At 46.0% G+C, this 19,168-nt stretch overlaps 2 protein-coding genes and 1 long non-coding RNA gene across 19 annotated transcripts in view; 2 read left to right on the forward strand and 1 right to left on the reverse strand.

The window, feature by feature from the left end:
* The first annotated feature begins 2,556 nt into the window (after positions 1-2,556).
* LOC135303394 (uncharacterized) lies at positions 2,557-5,812 on the forward strand. Its single transcript, XR_010364890.1, has 2 exons — positions 2,557-3,808; positions 4,883-5,812. It is a non-coding gene; the product is annotated as an uncharacterized LOC135303394 (long non-coding RNA).
* On the reverse strand, positions 5,588-8,959 carry POLR2L (RNA polymerase II, I and III subunit L). Its single transcript, XM_064425161.1, has 2 exons — positions 8,633-8,959; positions 5,588-6,047 (listed from the first exon to the last, which is right to left on the reverse strand). The coding sequence occupies exons 1-2, from the start codon at positions 8,725-8,727 to the stop codon at positions 5,939-5,941; spliced, it is 204 nt and encodes a 67-aa protein (XP_064281231.1). The 5' UTR covers positions 8,728-8,959; the 3' UTR covers positions 5,588-5,938.
* Positions 8,960-9,190: 231 nt separating this feature from the next.
* TSPAN4 (tetraspanin 4) overlaps positions 9,191-19,168 on the forward strand; it is a 414,093-nt gene continuing 404,115 nt past the window's right edge. For 12 of the 17 annotated variants that reach the window (XR_010364879.1, XR_010364874.1, XR_010364878.1 and 9 more), the window contains exon 1: positions 9,374-11,548. The gene's annotated coding sequence lies outside the window, so the exon portion shown is untranslated. Of the gene's footprint in view, positions 9,333-9,373; positions 11,549-19,168 lie in introns of those variants that run through there. The other 5 variants (XM_064425143.1, XM_064425153.1, XM_064425150.1 and 2 more) reach the window with 3 other exon arrangements.

Below are 19,168 nucleotides of genomic sequence, written 5' to 3' on the forward strand. Positions count from 1 at the left end.
CACTTGGAATGAGTCTCTGGAGAGATGTTGGCAAGGAAAGTGACATTTAGGTAATCTCTGAAGAAATTCAAAGCTTGTAGATACAGCTGTAGTGAACCACTAGAAAGTGTGGAAAGCAGCAGCTCCCAAAAGGTCAGTATCTAAAAGTGGGTGCTGAGCACAGCTGTCCTACTCCTGGCACTGATTTATTTAAATTTACTTAATTTCTTGGAGTTCTCCAAGTAGACTTGCTTTTAAAAGAAGGAGATCTTATTTCCAAAGAGAGAGTATTCAATATTTATTCTTCCTATCTCTAAATCCAGCCTGTGGGATGGGCAGTGTGTTAATTCAAAATCATTGGTGCCCACAGAAAGGCTTGACCACAGCCTTTTCCACTTGCTTTGTTAACTGCCAGGGTTCTTGAGCTCCCTAAAGTCTGTGGGCTTTTAGCTTTTTGTCAGCTGTTCTATGCCTTTCTTTGATCTTTAATTGTTCATCTTCTAAAGAGCAGGAAATAATGAACTCATTTTATTAAAACACTTGCATGGTATTTGGCAGGGATAAAGAAGGGCTTTCCTTCATGAATTTTCTGGCTTGGCTGTTACAAGACTCAGTGTTAAACACAGGAGCAGGTGTATCCTGAGAGTAATTGTGGGGAAGCCTGTGTGGTGCTTGGGATCATGGTGGCTTCACCCCTGCTACCTGTGCCCTACAGCACGAGACAGGGTGTAGCTCACCACAAAGGATGACTGACAGAGTCTGGAAGATGTGTTTTCGTGGAGAAAGAGGAATTAGACCCTGACATTTTCTGCATGACTTGGCTCCACATTCCCTATATATTTTTGGAAGGGAGTGTGAAGGAGAGAGCAAGGAGGGTTTAAACAAGACCCACTACCATGTGAATGTTGTGCTGCTCCAAACATCAGCCTGAAGAAAAGCCTTACAGCTGCCCCTGAGTGGCAGGAATCACTGCAGCCAGAGGTAACTTCTTATCTTTTATTTTCTTCTATGGCCTGTGTGCTAGAGATGCACGTGGTTGAAGTCTGCAGCAAGATCTGAAAGTTCTTTGAGTGCTAATGCTTGGGCACGTCAAACAGCTTTTCTTAGCAGAACTTAACAAAATGAATTAATCCTGGACACCCGAGTGGTGTAGGGCACCACAGGTTACCAGGTCATTTTAAGTCACACTGAAGTTAATGAAAAGACTCCAACAGACCTCAGTGGGTGACACGTCAAACCATCCAGCATGGCAGAGCCAAAGGCTTGGCCACATGCTCCCTGTCCTGGGTTTTCAGACATCTTTATTGTGCTGTCCCCACTGAGCAATTAAAAATGCTTTCTCACTGGATGGAGGAACTGAATAAAAATTGGGGCTGAAAGCAAAGCCACAATGTAAGTCATGGTGCAAATGCACTGAAGGGGAAAGCAAATCTATGTTCATATTCTGGGCAGTCAGAGCCAGGTGGAAGCAACATTGTCTTGGAGATGTCTCAATTGAGAAGTTTCACTAATAAGAAAATCTTGCTGGCTAATTGAGCTCAAGTGGATGTACATGGGTCTGCTCTGAGAGGGATCAAAGTAGAGTTGCTATTTTCTTTCTGAGATCCATACTGAAGTTAGAAACTATTTAGAATTACACTGATTCTAGAGGAAAATAGGCTTTTTTTTTTTTTGGTCAGGGCAAGGATTGATTTTTCTTGAAGGGCCATTTACAGGGAAAGAGGTAGCTCCTGTTCTGGATTCTCACAGATTATTATCAGTGAAATGTAGCTTTGTAGCCACAGGGCTAGTTAGGCATCTTGATGGAAATACATTGCTAAGGGGGTTTGTGTAATGGTTTTAATCAGGATTTTGAGAGTTTTCATATTTGTTCATATAGACAAGAAACATATACAAGAAGTCAGACTTTAGTATCTAATTCCAGACTGCATTTAGGGAAAAGTCATGGGAAGAACAAAAGCCCAGCACACATCTCTCAGTAAATCACCCTGGGGCAAGACCCTCACTAGAGGTGGTTTTTCAGAACAAAATTCCTTTTGAGATATAAAACCTGAGGCTCATTACAGATCAGCACAAAAGCATTTCACTTCCTTCCTGCAGAGGGACTCAGAATTATGATCAAGAGGGTTTTTTTTTGTTGAAAATTGTAATTTCAAGAAACGTAAAGCCTTGCAAGCACACACAGCTTGGTGCTGATGCTCCAGGTTGAAGCAGGATGCTGAGCTCCATAAGCAGTTCCTCTGTACTTCCATGACCTCAGCTCCCACCGTGTGTCACAGGCACTGCTTCGTTATTTTGGGATTACTGTGATGTGTGAAGGGAAGCTGTGGCTTGGGTGACAGAGGGTCTTCTGTCACACCTCTGATTGTGACTGCTTGCTGTCCCAGTACCAGGTGTGCTGGCTTTGGCTGGGCTAGACCTAATTCTCTTCACAGTGTCTGGTATGGGGCTGTGTTTTGGATTTGTGCTGAACAGAGGGTTGGTAATACAGAGATGTTTTTGTTATTGCTGGGCAGGGCTCACACAGAGCCAAGGCTTTTTCTACTTTTGGTACTGCCATGTGAGGAGGAGGCTGGGGGTGCACGGGAGGGTGGGAGGAGACACAGGCAGGACAGGTGACCCCAACTGACCAAAGGAATATTCCAGACCAAACTATATCAGTATGCAAAGTGAGGGGGGGAACGGGGGAAACATTTGGGGTGATGCCATTTGTCTTCCCAAGAATCTGTTACACCTGATGGGGCCCTGCTCTCCTGGAGATGTCCAAACACCTGCCTGCCCATGGGAAGCAGTGAACTAATTCCTTGTTTTGCTTTGCTAGTGTGAGCAGCTTTTGCTTTCCCTATTAAACTGCCTTTATCTCCACCCACGAGTTTCCAGCTTTTACCCTTCTGATTCTCTCCCCAGAGAGAGTTGTTCCTGCTGGTGGGAAATGAGGGAGTGCCTGTGTGGGGCTTGATTGCTGCCTGGGGTTAAACCACGACCTGGGTTAGTGGGAGCCCTGCAACAGCTTTTCAAGAGAGATTTGAAAAATTTCCAAAATGTTTTACATGTAAAGTGAGTAAGTGACTGCAGAGGAGTGGTGGGATTTTTGTATTTTTCAAAAACCATCCAACTGACAGAATTCTTTGTGTGATTAAGGACGACATATTCACTACCATTTATCTTCTTTTTTTTCCCCCACTGCTGCCTATCTGTTGATTTTGTCAAGGGCTTCTTTTTCTGGTTGAGGGAAAACTGAGGCTTTTTTATTTCTTTTGTGTATACACATCTTGTCTTGAAAAACTGTGGTTGTTGTGAGCATATTTAATGGCTCTTCCCAAAGACATCTGGCAGGTTAGAAAGCAGATCCAATACTCTTATGTTATTAACTGCTGCAGAAGGTAGCACAGGGGAAGTGACAGCAAAAAGGGAATTACTTTCCTAGTTACCAATGAGCAGGGGCGAAACATGGGATTTATAGAAATCCATTGACAATTTCAGACTCGTTCTGCAACAGGATTTAAGCTCTGCTCCTGCTCCTAACCCTCCCAAGGACAAAACTCTCGAGATAACTTTTCACATGATCATGATGAACCGTATGCTTTGCCACATTACAGAAATAGTTTTTTTTGGTTAATGCTGCATTTGCAAACTCCCGAGGAAAAGCTGTGGTGCACACAGGGTGTCAAGGGCTGCAGGAACTAATATTAGTGCCTGCTGTGACTTAGTCTTGCTGCTCAGGTGTTTTTGCGGCTCCATGGGTAACATCTGTCTGAGGGAGTGACACCAGACTGCCATTGGCTTCCACTGCACCCTGGTTTTGAGAATAGTAATGAGAGCAACCAAGGTGGGTTCTTCTTTTTCCTTTGCAGTTTTTGAACAAGGCCTGCTGTGTTTTTGCAGATTGCATTTTCATTATTAAGTATTTAGGAGCCGTAACCTTTAATATCAGACAACTTGGCACCCGCTTTGAAAAGAAACATGTTATTCTAAAGCAGAAAATGAGATTAGAAATTTGCTTTTGCAGATAGAAACCAAGTGCTGTCAACTCATCTAATCCAGTTCCTTGGCAGTGCTGCAGGCCAGCTTTCTGCACGGCATTCCTGCACGCTGCCTCTGCCAGACGTTCCCGTCTGGGCTGCTGCGCTCCCAGCCCGCGGAGCGAGCGCGGGGCCCGATGGATCTGTGAACAGGCTGGCACGCAGGGCTGTGTCTCACCCCACTCTGACAGGGAAAAGCATCCCACACGAGTTCACTTGGGAAAGGTCATCCTCTAGTTCAGTGTCCCTTTTACAAAATAGCCTGAGAGAGAAGTGAAGGGCTTTTTTTGGTTTGTTTTTATAAAGTGTGTTCAGCTTGCTAATACAGCAGGCATGCAGAACATAAGCTACCCAACCAACTATGAAACAAATGCTAGAATTAATTGCTTAATTCTCTTTGCATTAGGGTAAAGCACAGGTTTTAAGATGTCTTCAGTGAAGAATTGCTGAATATGAGAAACATCTACTACTGTCTTGTAGTAAATTGAAAAGCAAGTTCAAGTGTAAAGATTGGTTGGGTGATAGCCAAAGGCAAGCAGCAGTCCTGCCTCTTGTTTTGTGAGACAATCTAGTTTTAAGCTTTGTGGGTACAAGTTTGACTCAGTAAGCACATTAAATAATAACTATTTCTGTAAACCCAGGGTTTGTTCAAACCAGATTCTTTGTACTACAGAAAAGAATCCACAGAGATACTTCTTACCCTGCAGCTGATACATGAGTGCCAAAAGTTTAATTGCACCAAGGAGAAAGACTGCATCCTAAGCAATTACTCCCCTTTCCAGCCCATTCTCTACTGGGCTGCTGTCATGATGAACTAATGCTGCATTTGCTCAGAATCCCAAACCCACAGAGGTGCAGGAATGGCCCTCCTTCACTTTCAGGTAAGATGGGTGTGTCTGCCTGTGGATGCACCATGCACCTTCATGCTGGCAGAAAACAGAGTGAAAACATGATCCAACTTACAAGCTGACTGTGCAAGAGCAAGGTGAGAGCCCGGGGCAGGGTCAGTGCCTGTCTGGATGCAGGTGAGCTTTCCCAGCCCTGCAGCTCCAGCTGCCCTCTCCCTTGCAGCCCCTGTCGGGCCGGGCAGCAGCGCAGCACACGCGCAGTGCAACGTGAAGGCACTGAGATGATGAGCAGTGGAGAGCGTTTGTACCAGCCACAGAGGGGTGCAGGTGCTTGGCAGCAGCAGCACTTTGATCCTGTTCACACCAGCACGCCTCAATTCTCACATCCAGTGCTCTCCGTGGAGACACTCAGACGTGTTTTGCTCAAATGAAGGCACTGCACCATCTGAATCAGTGTTTTTGTGCTACAGCAGCCCCAGTGTTTGGTAAGGATCAGGGCAGAGAACACACGTTGACTTTAACTGCGGTGGGAAGCGTTCTCTGCAGGCTCCAGCAGCTTTCTGGAGCTGCCTCACAAACTTACCCACTTCCTTGTCACTGGAACCACAGTTCAGTCCTGTGTTTCTAACCCTTGCCTGGCTATTGTAGGACGCTGAACTGGGTACTCAGCAGTACCTCTAACCTTAAGGTAACCCTCAAGATTCAAGCATACACTTTATCCAGAAACTGTAGGAAGGCTACAAGGGAAAAACCTCCTTTATTTCAACATTTTAATGAACTATAATAGTTTTTCTACATGGACAAACTTTTATTTTTACTGGCAGAAGCATCTTGGAAGTTCACAACTCCAAACACAGATTTAAGAAGAAACATCCAAACTTTTAATCTCTAAATCTTGTTTAAGTGGACTTCATCATTCCTGTTTCCTTGAAAGAGGTTAGTGGCTTGGGGCAGTATTTTATCCAGAAGATAAACATCTCTTGATGGTTGCACTACAGTTGGCTTTCATCCTTTACTGCCTGAAGTCCGGTTTCAAGTTTAAATTAGAGATACGTTCCACATGGCTTGCAGCACAGTGCTTTTTCCATCTCATTTCTCCAGGGGTGCATAATTCAAAAGCTTCTCAATCAGATCCACATGGGCGAGGAGCATTCTGCGGCAGCAGTATCTCTTCAAGCCAAGGGCATCCAGGGCATCTCTATTAACGAACAACAATTAAAAAACATAACAGATGAAGTGAGTCAGAACCACTTGTAAACGTTTCCTAAGCAACACACTGATTACTTTGAGCTCAGTCATAGAGGAACTGCTTGCAGTTCAAAGACAGACAGAAATTCAGCACGTGCTGTTAATGCCCTTTTCCCTTGGTGCTGTTGAGTGTGGTTGCCCGTTCTCCAGCCGGCCAGAGCACAGGGTCTGCTGCTGAGAAGGGTCCCCAGCTGCCACAGCTTTCGGAGGGCACTGTTTTAACATGTTTCTGTAAACTGAGCATGATTCTTGTCTATTTCACAAGACAAATTTAAGTTCTGAGCCACGCTAAAAAGGTGAGATATACAGAAACTAAAATAACTCGGAATGCAACCTCCCCCACGCAGGGATGCTAATTCTGAGGATGGCTACAATCCTTCCCAGCTCCCATGGGAGAAGGCACTCGGTTACACAACCTGCCCCCAACATACATACAAGTAAGTAGGTGCAGGCTGGTCAGAAATCAGTGTTTCAGTCTTTCCACTGAACTCCTTTGGAGTGACTGCTCAGAGTCTCACATTTGGGCAGAGGATGTTGAGTCACCCTAGCTTAACACTGCGGGTGTTTTCCCTGGCTGTGCCTATCAGTCCTCTTAAAGGTCACAGTGCTACCACGATCTTTAGCTGCAACCTCTGCACCATAAATCCAGTCTGATACTCCTTCAGAATGTGACATTTGTGAGACATGACTGATCTCAGGTCTTTATGATGATACTGATATAATGCAGTGCAATAAAGCGTTTGCTCAAAATAAACTTCATTTCCTGGAACTTGTAATTCTCCTGGAAGAACAGGCCAATGGATACTTTTCTGAAATACAAAGGACTGAAAGGAAGCCTCTGCCTAAGCTGGACCATGGTAAAAGGTTGTTTGGCTCCAAGCAGTGCAGTCTAACTGCAGGAGCCAACTTCCAGCAGCATCTCTGATGTCACTCAGTCCTTGCAACTGTAGAGAGTGCAGCAGGGCTGCTCCTCCTAGGACAGCACCTGCAAAACTTGTTTTACACAAGTGTAAGAGCACTGTGGGGCATTATAAAGAATGTTTATAAATAACATCACATCATGCCTCAATTTTCCAAAACACCTGAGAACAAAAGCATCTGATAGTTGTTGATAAGTAAATTTTAAGAGCTAACTGGAGAGTTCTGAACTCTCATATGCAGTTATCAGAGATGCAAAATACTAACATTAATCACAACTTCCAAAGTCATACTACATACTTTAAGACAACTTTAGTTATATTTGCCTTTTCCTCCAGCTTCCAAGGACTTGTGCAAAAAGAGCACTTTTAAGGGACAAACAGAAAGGTGTGGGTGTCTTTTTAAACTACTGATTATTTAGACAAGTTTTCCTCTTTTGTCCATCCATTTCTTAAGCCACCATTAACAGTCACTGCAGTACTGCACTGTAAGATTTTAGCTGTTTGATATCTGTGAACTCTACTTCTTACAACACCATAATTGCATTAATTTGAACAACCCCAGAATCAAGCCAGTGACCACAACTGTTTTCAAGTGAGCATTTGTCAATGACAACACAAAACTCCTACACAAAAGCAGAGGGATACTGAAGAAAAATATTAAAATGTAATGCCTAGAATACATGTCAGAAGCACTATCAAAAAATCCTGCTAAACTGTAGTATGAGTGAAAAATAATTAACAGCCCCTGGTATTGTAATGCTTTCAACTCCATACATGAAAAAATAAACTTACCTGTAAAAACTATTAGGATCCCCAACCCCTTGAAAGCAAACAAAATTATTTGCTTTATACTTAACACCTACATTCTACTTCAACATCACTTAGATTTCTAACTTCTTTTTCACTCCTCTGAATTGCAAACATCCATGGATACTTTTATTTGTTTCAAACTTAAACTTGATGAAAATGTAAGTATTTCTCAAGTTTTGTTCTCAAAGCTTCTGAGGTAGTGTCACCATAGTTACACGCTCCTTGAAGTATCAGCAGAAACTCTGGCTATGCAAAGGATGCAGAGACTATCAGTGGGGTGTCTAAAGCAGGTAAAACTTCTTTCTCCAGCAATTCAGTACTTAAAAATCAGGTTAGCAACTCTGGGTTAAAATGCTTAAAAAAACCAAAACAAACCCAACCCAAATCGCTAAACACTTCTTACACTTTTAACTTTTTTTACTTCTCTGCCTTTAAAAAACTGATCGTGTTGGTGTCAAAGTTGGTTGTGTGGAAGGGGAAGGGAAGAAATGAGCAAATGTGTACAGAGTTAAATATTTGGGATGTTTTGGGTACAAGGGCCAACTTCCACACTGCCGCCCTCAAAGATTCAGCGGGGAAATAAGTACTTTGTTGCTGCCTATTGCAATTTCTAACCTTTGGTTAAACCATCTCGGACTGCACCTGTGCTTTTTGGCCTCTCTACGTCCCTTTCATGACGCCAGACCCCTCACTTGTGCCCCTGGGGCTGCCTGGGCGAGACGCTCCCAGAGCTCCTTCCCAGCCCAGCAGCTCCGGGATCTCGTGCACTGCGGATCCCACCCGGGGCGCGGGAAAGCAAACCCACCCTTCCGTGTACTCCGCCTGCAGAAGGCCGAGGTAGGCTTCCCACTTGTTCCCCACTATCTTGCCGCACGTGAAGCACCGCACCGGGATGATCATCTCTGCGCTGCGCTGCGGCTGCAACGACACCAACGGCGCGTCAGAGCGGCCGGCACCGCGCCGCCCCGCGGGAGCCCGCTCCCGAGGGCTGCCTGGAGGAAAGCGCCCGATCCCGATCCCGATCCCGATCCCGGTCCCGGTCCCGGTCCCGGTCCCGATCCCGGTCCCGGTCCCGGTCCCGATCCCGTCCCGGCACCTCCTCTCCCACCGCGCGGCTCCTCCGCTGCCGATGGCCGCCGGCCGCCACCACCGCGCCCGGCCGGGGGAAACCGCGCCGCCGCCGGCCGGCCCGACACGCTAGGCAGGCGGGTTGAGCGGCACCGACTCCCCCGCTGTGTACTTGATGGTAGCGGCCCGCGGTACGGCGTCCCCGGCGGCCCAAGAGAGAGCGAGAGGGCGCGCGCGCGCGCGCGCGCTCGCGGGGAGGGGGGGCGGGCTCGCGGCGGCGCGCGGCGCGGTGAGTGGCAGCCGGGGCGCCCCGAGCGCTGAGCGGCGGCACCGCCACCGCCCCCGCGCCGCCTCCTCCCGCCGCGCCCGGGCGGGCACTTGTTGCGTTGCGAGAGGGCTTCGGCAGCGGGCGGACTTGTCATCCCGTCCTGGCCGAGGTACCGCAGCGGGAAGCGCAACTGGTGGCCGCGGCGCGGCAGCCGCCCGCCCGGTCCGGCTGAGGGGTGAAGGGTGGGCATGCCGGCGGGCAGGGCTGAGGGGAGCCGGGGCGCCCCGCGGCAGCCCCGCGCTCCGCCGCGCCGTGCGCCCTTCGCTCCCCCGGGGCACGGGAGCGGGGGCGGCGGGACCCGCCGCTGTCGCCGTGCCGCGACCCTGTCGGCGCAGCATCGCGGCGTGGCTCGGGGCTGTTTGCCCGCGGCTCCGCGGTCCCTCGGGCGGGAGGCGGCGGCGCAGCCCGGCGCACCGCGCTCCCGGCGCCGCGGGGCTGCCCGCGGCTCCGCACACCCCGCACCGGCGATATCTCTCCGGTGGCACTCGAGCCCCGGCCAAGTTGCGGGCGCTGCGGTGGCTGCGGGTTTGCCGGAGTTTCCGAACTCCGGGGCCAGCTGGGGCGCCGTCCCGTTAGCTGGCGGTGCTGCTCCGCCCGCCGTGCCCGGAGCGCGGCTGAGCTGGCGGAGGTGCGCGCTGCCCCGGTACCGCCGGCTGCCGCGGCCGTGCCCGCTCCCGGAGCAGCCTTTCGGCCGCCGCTCGGGGACGGGCAGCGCGGCCGGTCCCGCTGGGCATCCGCAGCTCTGAGCAGAGCATAACGCGTCTGGAAACCGCTTTACTCGTGTTTCATTAATCTGAGGATTGCGGAGGCATTAGGCACGGGCTCTGTGTGCTTAGCGGAGGGAAGCGTGCTGTGATGGGTACAAACTTTGGGGACGGGCATCGCTGTTCTGGAGACTCTGGGATGAAGCATTCCTCTGTCAGTCCTTATTGCTCTCTCGTTTCGGCGTTAGCGTTAGGCTAATTGTCCTTGGGAGAGCAGAAATTCTCCCAAAGTGTTGTTATTTTCCTGCTAAAGTATCTGTGAGTTGATACAGAGCACCGCGCAGAGCCATTAATGTCAAGCATATAAATAATTGTGTCTTAATACACAGCTTATGTTAATACGTCTTTCGTGACTATTTTTTGAACGACTGGATTATTGACCCTCTGCACAGAAATGCCAGACCTAACATGAACCGTAGAAGAGCAAATAGTTTTGTTTTAATAAATAAGGGCTTGAGGTTGAAAGCATTTTTACAATTCTATTGCTAGTGAAAAGACAGTAATTTTTGCAGTCCCAGGAATAATTATGCGCAGTTGTGAATGGAGCAAATTGACTTGGCATGGAGGGTAGATGAACCTCCTGCGATCTCTAGATTATGATCATTATTGTTATTGTAGGCCAGTGGGAGCAAAACTGTGTCTCTCCTTTTTATCCTTTGATTTCTTTCTTTTCTTGGGGGCCGGAGGGGGTGGGGAGTTGAGAAATTGAAGATTGTGCTTTGATGCATTTTCAGTACTAGGGCTCCAAAGTAATTTTCTTACTGAACTGTGTGGTAAAAGGCATTTGTGTTTGGAGATGGAAATTTGCAACTGAGAGTGAGAAAGAGGGGCTGGAGCTGTGCTTCATAGCTAAGCCACAGCATTAGATACAGGTTAGCATTTTATAGCTACCTTGTAGAAACGTGCTTGCTTATTTCTTAAAAACAAAACTGAACTGTAACTGTAACTAGCTCACATATCTGACTTTGCTTAGCGTCTTTTTTTCAAAGCGAAATGTACTCGGCTTGTTCACACACCATTACTTTAACTTTGTCCTGTCTTTTTGGGTAACCTGCTTTGGCTGGGTGATGGACCTAATGAACTAATAGGTCTTTCATGGTTGTAGCTCCTTTGATCCCAGAAGTTGTAAAGATTTTTATGAACTATGACCTGGAGAGACTGCTACATACCAAAAACATTCTCTGCTTAACTTCATCTATCCTCTGCTTAATCTGACCATTTGCCAAACTGCTGAAGTCTGTTTAGAAGAGCTGTGGGAGAATGTGCACACATGTGACTATTTGGGAATTAGTCAGTGTTTTATGGGCTGTTAGCTCACGCTGATTAGGAGGACTGCAGCTTGAGCCATCTGCGGCATTGCCAGCTTCCCACTCTTGTTCAGGTGAGCTGGGTACGGATGGCACTCAGCTGGTAGTGTTTAGTGAAATTTGATCTCTCCAGCCATCCTTTTGAAGAGGGCGGAAAGAATTCAACAACTGGGTCTCTTTAAGCATCCTTTGAAGAAGAATTGCAAGAATTGAAGTCCCAGCTCTTAGAACTAGAAGTGCAACTCTTTCTCACAGTAAGTTCTTGCCACATTTCTGGTCTCTTGCCACCTTCAATAAGCAGCAGTCCTCAAAACTGCTGATTCTTTGGGCCTTCAGGCAGCCTGCTGGTCAGAAAACCCATTGCAGCCCTCATCAGCATTAAGCAGAAGAGACTGCCCTAGAATTAATCGAGTTGAAGAAAGCTTGAGGACTGTGGGCTGCTTTCTTGATGTGCAGCTGGAGCAGCTTGAGCAGCTTCTGTCACGTGGATTTGTTGTGAGGCAGTGCAGATAATACACCCGCCTTCTTCCTGTGATCTGAACAACTTCTGAAAGCTGACAGTGTTCTGACCCGCTGTCGCTGTGGGATGAGGCTCCTTCTTGGCATTTTTTGGTGGGTGTAGATCTGTAAAATGCAGCCAGGCATGGCTGCTCCATGGCATTGTTAGTGATGTGTGCTGAAATCCTAGGCTGGTGGTTAAGGAGTAGACCCTGCTTCCTGCTTTCCCATCCACAAAATGCAAGGGAAAATATTGCTGCTTGTTTAAAAAACAAACAGAAATGAAGTCAGTTAAGTGACCTGGCTGACTGAACTACTCCTAAAATACTTCAGTAGCTAGAGTGACCCTGTGACCTCCTGCAGCTCATGCTGGCTGATTGTGTCTTTTCTGACCTTGTCTCTATAATTAGGGCTGGAGGAGACTTGTGAGATCTCTGCACTTGGACTGGTAGCATGAGAAACTGGTAGCTAAAAGGTGTGTTTTACTTTTTGCAGTAGGTCCGGTTTAGGTGTGCACCCTCATGAGTCTGGTAAATTTTGACCTTTCACCACTTTTCACCTCCTGTTGTTGTTCCCCTTCTTCTGACTTTGCTTATTCTGTGTACATGTAGATAATGTCCAGAACTGAAGATGTGGGTCTTTCAAGATCTGACTTGTCAGTGGTATTCAAGGGTAGTGAATTGTTATTTAAATATAGGACTTTTTATGACAACTTTTCCCTGACGGATTGTTTTAGTGCTATTGATCATGATGCAGACTTCTATAAAGCTGTGGGTAGTCCTGTTGGCCCTGCTTGGAGTTAAAAGCTCTCTTCCCTGTTGCTCCCTGTGGTCATTTAGAGAAAGAATGTTAACAATTTTCTCTCCATCTCCAGCTAACACTCCTGTGCACTCCTGTGCACAATGGCAAAAGTACCCTATTCAGTGTTTTGCTCCTCGGATCCCAACGAGGCTAGAGAGGGAAGAATCCTAAGAGGAAGAGACTCACATGAATCGTGAAATGAGTGGTTAAATAGGACATTAGTCAGGAACTGAAATGTGACATGGAAAGTTTAGTGTATATAAGTAATTTACATAGCAGTAGAGAGTCAGAGCAAGAGGGAAAGATACAAAAACAAACATGCAGGATGAAGCTTGGCTGTTATTTTTTTCAGGCACATTTTCCATTCCAAGTTTGCTAAATCCTGCAGATGTACTCCTGGGCTTTCTCTAGTCCTGGTTAACTACTCAGAAGTGTGTCATTCATCCTGTTGCACAAAAGGTGAAGGAAAGAGGCTCCCTCTGGAGCTAGCTAGGGTGTCTTTGAAAGTCTTCCTTTCCCCTCTAAAGCATGAAGGCTTAAGGAGCAAAGACTGAGATGGAATATAGATGTGTTTTTGCCTTGATTATTTTAAGTTTTTTTTTAGTGAGTGACTTTCTTCCCCCAGCTCCACAGTGCAGTTGGGTGTAGTGATGTGATGGTGGGGAGGTGGAGAAAGCCAAGGAGAGGCAGGGATGATGGAAGCAGGAAAGGCTGTCTGCTCTGTAGAGCTTTGTGCTGTTCATTGCCCCACACACTGTTTAAGAGCTGCTCATGCTCCTGGATTTAGCGAAACAAATGCTGAAGCTGCTAAGCAAGGAGAAATGAGGAGAAATCTCTCTAAGCTGGGGATGTGACTGCAGCTCTACTGTAATGCCACACAAGCCTGATGCTGCTGATTTCATTAAAAGCACCATTCAGGGCCTCAAAGCAGGTTTTAATACTTGCTATATGTTTTTTTAAATATGCTGACCTTATCTGGTAAGCCTGTAATATTTGTTGCAATGAAGAACAGCTGCTGCATAAATACATATATAATATCAGTTGCCAATTCTGTAAGCTGTGCTGAGACTGTGACTTGTTTGAAGTGGGGTTGCTATTAAAAGGCAGGTGGCAAGATGTTTATTTTGCACCTTGTTAATTGCTTGTTTTTCCTGCTGTAATTGGCTTCCTAATGGGGGCAGAATGCGCTTGGTTTTGCACACAAAGCTTCATTAGTGACAACTGATGGAAAGGATTCAGAGGGTGGGATTTAGATGAAATATATATATGTATTGAGTAACAGATGTCTCTGCTAAATAGAGTATATGAGGAAGTCCTGTAGATGCATCCAAAAATGCAAATGTTTTCCCATAAAATGATTTAAGATCTAGTGTTAGGTATAAAGATTGCTGCCTGTTACTTGAGAAGGAGGCAGAGATGTTGTTATTTATGTTATTTTTGTGGGACAGAGATTTTGTTCTGCTTCACTGAAGAGGAGTTGGGATGCTGGGATGGTGCTCTCTGCTCAGGACTCTTGGCGTCCAGGTATTCATAAAGATATCTTTGAGGATCCCTGTGGCATGTTTAGAGATTGCTCCTGCTGACAGACTGGGAGATGGTGAGCAGTGGTGGAATTCTGTAACTTTCTAAGCTTTGTGGAGCCATCCCTGCCTCTTCAAGGGCTGTTCCAGTGGGCTCTTGCAGGCAGGACATGGCTGTGGAAAAGCACAGCTGGACCATCCATGATCCTGGCTGTGCTTACAAGTGAGAGCTGAGGTGGTGTTCTGGCTGGGGTAGATGCTCCACAAAGACAGTTCTTGTTTCAATAATGACTTTTTTTTTTTTTTTAATGTGGTGTAAGAGAGTGGTCTGAGAGTCATCAGGATGGTCATCTGACACCATTGTGTTAGAGGCCATGAACAGATTTTTGTGCTGTTAATTTTAAGATGCTCTTGTACCTGTAGAGGTTTTATGAAAATTTCACCTGCAGTAGGTGAAAGGTGAGTGTACTTGTGTGTGTGTGTGTATTTATGCATATGTATATAAAATTAATAATGAAAGGGTAAGATGGCTCTTCATGGAAATGAAGCCCTCCTGTCCCTCCTTTTTTTTATTTTATATTTTTTTAAAGCACTGTGATGGGATTGAAAAATAGGCCTGTCTATTCCCTACTTTCCTCAGATGCCAGTATTTAACTAGTTTAAGACTGGATTTATCTGTCATGTTTCTTCTTAGTAAGGTGACTTCAAGGCAAAAATATTGCCAGTCTTGGATTGACATATTTAATAAGAAAAAGTATTTATTACATGAATATGTCACAGCCTAATTGACTGTTTCATGTTGGAGGGGGAGAGTAATATCCTGAGGCAGCATTTTAATCAGAAAGATCACAAGACTGCCATCAGCTCTACTCTTCCATGTAAGTGTCCTCAGATGACAAAATAATCCCCTTTCTTGGGATAGTGCTTTTAATTTTTGCAGAATCTTTTTTTTTTCCCACATAGTGAAGAATGGACTGTGTAGTTGAGGTGAGGGCAGGACTTGTCAGTTATTAATGCTTGAAGGGAAAAGCCCCAAGGTGGTGTTCTTCCATGGAGGGAGGACTGCATATTCCCACTGTGCTCATGGATGTGCTTTTGCCTCTGATGTGCTTCCTGCCTTTGGCTGGGAACCCTTTTCTCTGGGTCTGTACACAGGCCCCCTCCCATCAGGGTTTATCTCCAAAGCACTGTGGGGAGCCATCCCTCTTGTAGTACTTTACCATGGCATCAATGAATTTCTGAATTGCAATGAAAAGGAGCAGGGGGGGAAGATGTTCTAACTTAGTTTTAAGTCTTATCTCTGAGGTTCTCATAAGTGGTGATGGATGTATTTGGAGCACAGGATTAAAGAGCAGGTTCTGCTGAAGGCTGTCCTTTGGGGGATGCTTATGTGTGTAATCAAACTTGGTGCTTGGACTTTTTCTTCCATTTGTCTTCTGGCTGGTCTTGTACCTTGCAAGCCTTCATGGGAGTGGGAATAGAAAGTGATTGCTGTAAGTAGGAGCAAAGATGCATCTTGCTGAGTACCTTATCTCTTGACAGTGGCCAGTAGTGGCTGCTTAAGGAAGCAGATAAACTTAAAGCAAGTGTGCAGTAGTAATGAAGTAGGATGCTTGCATTTTGTGTTTCATGTCAGTCTGTGTCTGTAATCTTGTTCCAGAACTGGGAAAATAGGGGACAAAATGTATTTTTTCTGATTAAAGTAACTTCAGCTTGGGCATGTCAGCCTGTTGTGTCCAGATTAAGGTGCTACATGAAAGCTGGATGTCTTAAACCATTTCTAAAGCTGCCTCTGCTATACACTGTATTCTGGCGAAAGACAACTATTTCTGGAAAAGTCCCTGGCAGTGTGAAGAGCCTGAGATCTCCCAGTGTACATCCTTCCAGCATGGATGTGGGGAGGAGGACAGACTTGATGGATTGGGTACGATGCTATCACTCAGCAGAGTGGGCTGCTGTGCACCTATCATAGTGCCATCCACAGGGAATCTTCCATTGCTTTGTTTATTGAGCTGCTGTTTTTAAAATTAAAAACAGCCAAATGTTTCATAAAATATTAAGAGGTGCTGCTTTAGTGCCTCTCATCAGATTAAGTATGTCACTTTCTGTGTCCTTAGGGTGATGAAGCCCATCAGCTTGGTTGTTCTCTCACCTTAAGCATGCATTAAGGTGACATGCCTCATCTCACAAGGGATGCTGAAGCTATCACACTGCAGAACTGGGAACCGTAGGGGTCCTGCGCTTTAGCTGTGGCTTCTCAAATGAAATTTTGCAGAAGTAATACCGTTTGCTTTGTGCCAGTGAATTCCTTTTTGTTAGGGAAGTGCTTTTTTGAGCAAAAATATTGAGGTAATACAGTGGTAGACACATGCACAGCGACTACGCTGCAGGAAAGAAAGAAATTGCGGCATGTTTTATATGAAAGACCAAGGACTGTTCTGTTTCAATGGGTAAAAGAGAGAGGCCTCTACATTCCTCAAACACTTTTTATGAATATGGATTTTGAAGTTGTTTTGCTTGCAGGTGAATTTCTTTTTTATTCAAGAGCCAGTTCTAGCATTTTAATCATAACACAGTGGTGCTGGTGTAGCAGAACATTGGGAAGCTGTGGGGAGTGGTAGCTCCAGGACTGAGGGAGGGTCTCGGCTTGCTGCAGAGCAGCCCTGAGGGCTGCACAGTGGTGGAACACAGCATGGTGGAGCTGGGACTGAGCCGTGGGGGGCTTGCTTTCACTGAGTTTTCCATCATTGCTCGCCTCTGCCCAGCAGTTCAGCGCTCTTTAGCGTTTGTATAGCATTCTATTTGCGGGGTGCCCCGATGAAGGAAGGAATGATGAATTTGACTCCATGTTCTCAGAAGGCTAATTTATTATTTTATGATACTATATTATATTAAGGAATATTAAACTATACTATACTAAAGAATACAGAAAGGATACTTACAGAATGCTAAAAAGATAATAATGAAAAACTCATGACTGTCTCCAGGGTCCCAATACAGCTTGGCACTGATTGGCCAATGAGACAGAACAATCCACACTAGAAACTAATGAAACAATCTCCAGCCACATTCCAAAGGAGCAAAACACAGGAGAAGCAAATGAGGTAAAAATTGTTTTCCTTTTTCTCTGAGGCTTCTCAGCTTCCCAGGAGAAAAATCCTGGGTGAAGGGATTTTTCAGAAGATGTGAATGCCACAGTATAGTGCTTGGGAATGCTGCACCATTACCCAGTTAAATAGTCTAGAAGCTCTAATAAATTCAGGCTATGAGACCAGCTTGACTTTTGAATTTCCTGGGTTTGGGTTGCGGTGCCTCTTTAAACTCAGTCAGTCACGGCTCCCGTGGCGTGGTTGCTCCGGCGTTCCCGCTGCGCGCAGCCATCACACCCGTGTGCACATCAGGGAGCTCTTACTCAGGAGCCTGCTCTGAAGGGCAGCGGCTCCTCTGCCTGATCTGATACCGCTGCCGCTGCTTCGCTTGGTCGTGGTGTGAGGGGATAATAAAGTACAGCCTTCAATCATGCGACCTGATCAGAGGGGGCTGTCTGTGCTGATGGATAAGTCCTCCTGGAACAATAGGCTGCTTGAGCTGTGCCCAGGGACTGCTGGGTTTGCTTGGGGTTTTGCATTAATTTTTGGCCTAAATAAAAAAACCTGTGAGATCAAGGTTGCGGTTTTGTTTGCAGCTTGCCTTCAAACCTCAAAATCCAGCCTGATCCAAAAGGGTACTTTACTGTGTACGTCTCTTCTCTCCCCAAAACTATCTGTAGGGCATTTCCCTCCTCTCCTTTAGGATATGCTGAATATTTTGGGTGCCCCCAAATTATTTTGATTCCTTAAATTTACTCTCCAAAATAGGCATAAACAAAGACATCTTCTCATATTTCACCCACCTGGCCTGATGAGTGACATGCTGAGAGCACGGACATGGGTTCTTTATCCTGGGATGTCCCCCAGCAATGGCTTTTTCCTAAAAGCCTCCTGTATGACCTTGTCAAGGTGCTTTGCTTCCTTTCTTCATTTATCACATTTGCCATTCTCAGTAGAGAAGCTAAAAAGCTTAATATTAAGAAAGTGCCTGTATCCTCTGAAAGATAGCTTTTTCTGTTGGTATTGAGAAGCCTTGGAAGATGAATGTGTGTATAAATTCTGTTTAGCTCTGTAATAACTGAGCTGGGCAGCAGTTTATCTGCAATGTGGGTAATGTAGCTATGGGCAGTGTTACACAAAGGATGCCACTGTCTGCAATGGGGCCAGAGGTGTGTTTGGATGTATTTGCATTTCTGCAAAAGACAGGTGTTTTTCTGCTTCTCTGTTGAGTAACATCCTCAGTGTGGGGTCAGTTTAAAGCAGAAATGATTGTTCTTCTTAAAATACTTGCTGAACAAATATATTTTTTCTTCCGTTCTGCAAAACAAAGTGGTATGTGGGTGAAAGAATGCCTTTTCCCCCAGCACATGTGCAGCCACTTTATGGATCGAAGAACGGTCTTTGGAGCACAGAAGAGCTATTGCTGCTGTAGAGAAATGCCAGCATGGTGCCCTATTTCCAGCATTCTTAACTTCAGTTGTGGTGGTGGTGGGCTGGAGCTGTGCTGCAGCGGCTCTGCTTGTACTGCTGCTGTTGTTTGGGCATTCTGCCTTTGCCACAGACTCAGGATATCTGGAGGAAAGGGATTCTGGGATGACTAGGACTTCTTTGTCACACACAAGAGAATTTCTTACTTGGAGAATGGATAATAGAATGCCTCTATAGCAGAAAGCGAGAACTGCCCAGAACATCCTGGTCCCCTGCTAGAGGTGAGGACACAGAGTTCTGCTCAGAAGTAGAAGAGAAGCTTTCTTCATCTAGATGCAGTGTTAGGCTTTCTAAAATTTGTCTGTGATCTCTTACTGTTCCATTGAGGTTTTATATTTCTTTGCTTTCTCTGTCAGTAAATGACCATTTCATTTTGGCAGTGCCCTACAGTTGAAATTATAGTTGGGGCCAATTTATTGTGGATCTGTTTAGCATCAGTTTTATTGTTTGCCTGCATTCCTGCTCTGCTGTGGGATTG

The sequence above is a fragment of the Passer domesticus genome, chromosome 6, assembly GCF_036417665.1.
Source record: "Passer domesticus isolate bPasDom1 chromosome 6, bPasDom1.hap1, whole genome shotgun sequence".
In the NCBI taxonomy this organism is placed as follows: Eukaryota; Metazoa; Chordata; class Aves; order Passeriformes; family Passeridae; genus Passer; species Passer domesticus.

Bases quoted from the DNA above. Each gene is read 5' to 3' on its own strand.
- POLR2L (XM_064425161.1), bottom strand. From the start codon at position 8,727: ATGATCATCCCGGTGCGGTGCTTCACGTGCGGCAAGATAGTGGGGAAC. The intron at 6,048-8,632 runs GTGGGTTTGCTT...GTTCGTTAATAG, and splicing joins CAGGCGGAGTACACGGAAGG to AGATGCCCTGGATGCCCTTG.